Genomic DNA, 395 nt, shown 5'->3' with positions numbered 1-395 from the left:
GTGAAAAGCAGGTCTCCCTCCCGGTTGTACTTGATCTGCGTGATGGAACGCTCATGGCCCTGCAGGAGGATCGGCTTCTGCAAAGGGGGAGACGCCATTTAATGTCTCAGGCGAGGCGAGGCCTCAGCCCCCCCGGTCCGGGGGTCCTGGGCCGCGGAGGGGACCGGGGGGCGGCATGCCGCCCCCCGGTCCCCTCCGCGGCCCAGGACCCCCGGACCGGGGGGGCTGAGGCCTCGCCTCGCCTGAGACATTAAATGGCGTCTCCCCCTTTGCAGAAGCCGATCCTCCTGCAGGGCCATGAGCGTTCCATCACGCAGATCAAGTACAACCGGGAGGGAGACCTGCTTTTCACCGTGGCCAAGGATCCCGTGAGTGCCTGTGTCCCCCCCCCCCCC

General features: G+C 67.3%; 1 protein-coding gene across 1 annotated transcript in view; it reads right to left on the bottom strand.

The window, feature by feature from the left end:
- Positions 1–98, bottom strand: part of EIF3I (eukaryotic translation initiation factor 3, subunit I) — a 4,035-nt gene extending 3,937 nt beyond the window's left edge. The window contains exon 1 of the mRNA XM_009884523.1: positions 1–98. This exon is cut by the window's left edge and continues 40 nt beyond it. Coding sequence (XP_009882825.1) covers positions 1–98 — 98 coding nt within the window.
- Between the last annotated feature and the right edge of the window lie 297 nt (positions 99–395).

Source organism: Charadrius vociferus, unplaced genomic scaffold (genome assembly GCF_000708025.1).
Source record: "Charadrius vociferus isolate BGI_N301 unplaced genomic scaffold, ASM70802v2 scaffold1485, whole genome shotgun sequence".
In the NCBI taxonomy this organism is placed as follows: domain Eukaryota; kingdom Metazoa; phylum Chordata; class Aves; order Charadriiformes; family Charadriidae; genus Charadrius; species Charadrius vociferus.
Note: the sequence above shows the minus strand (reverse complement) of the source record. Positions and strands in the feature narration are given on the sequence as shown.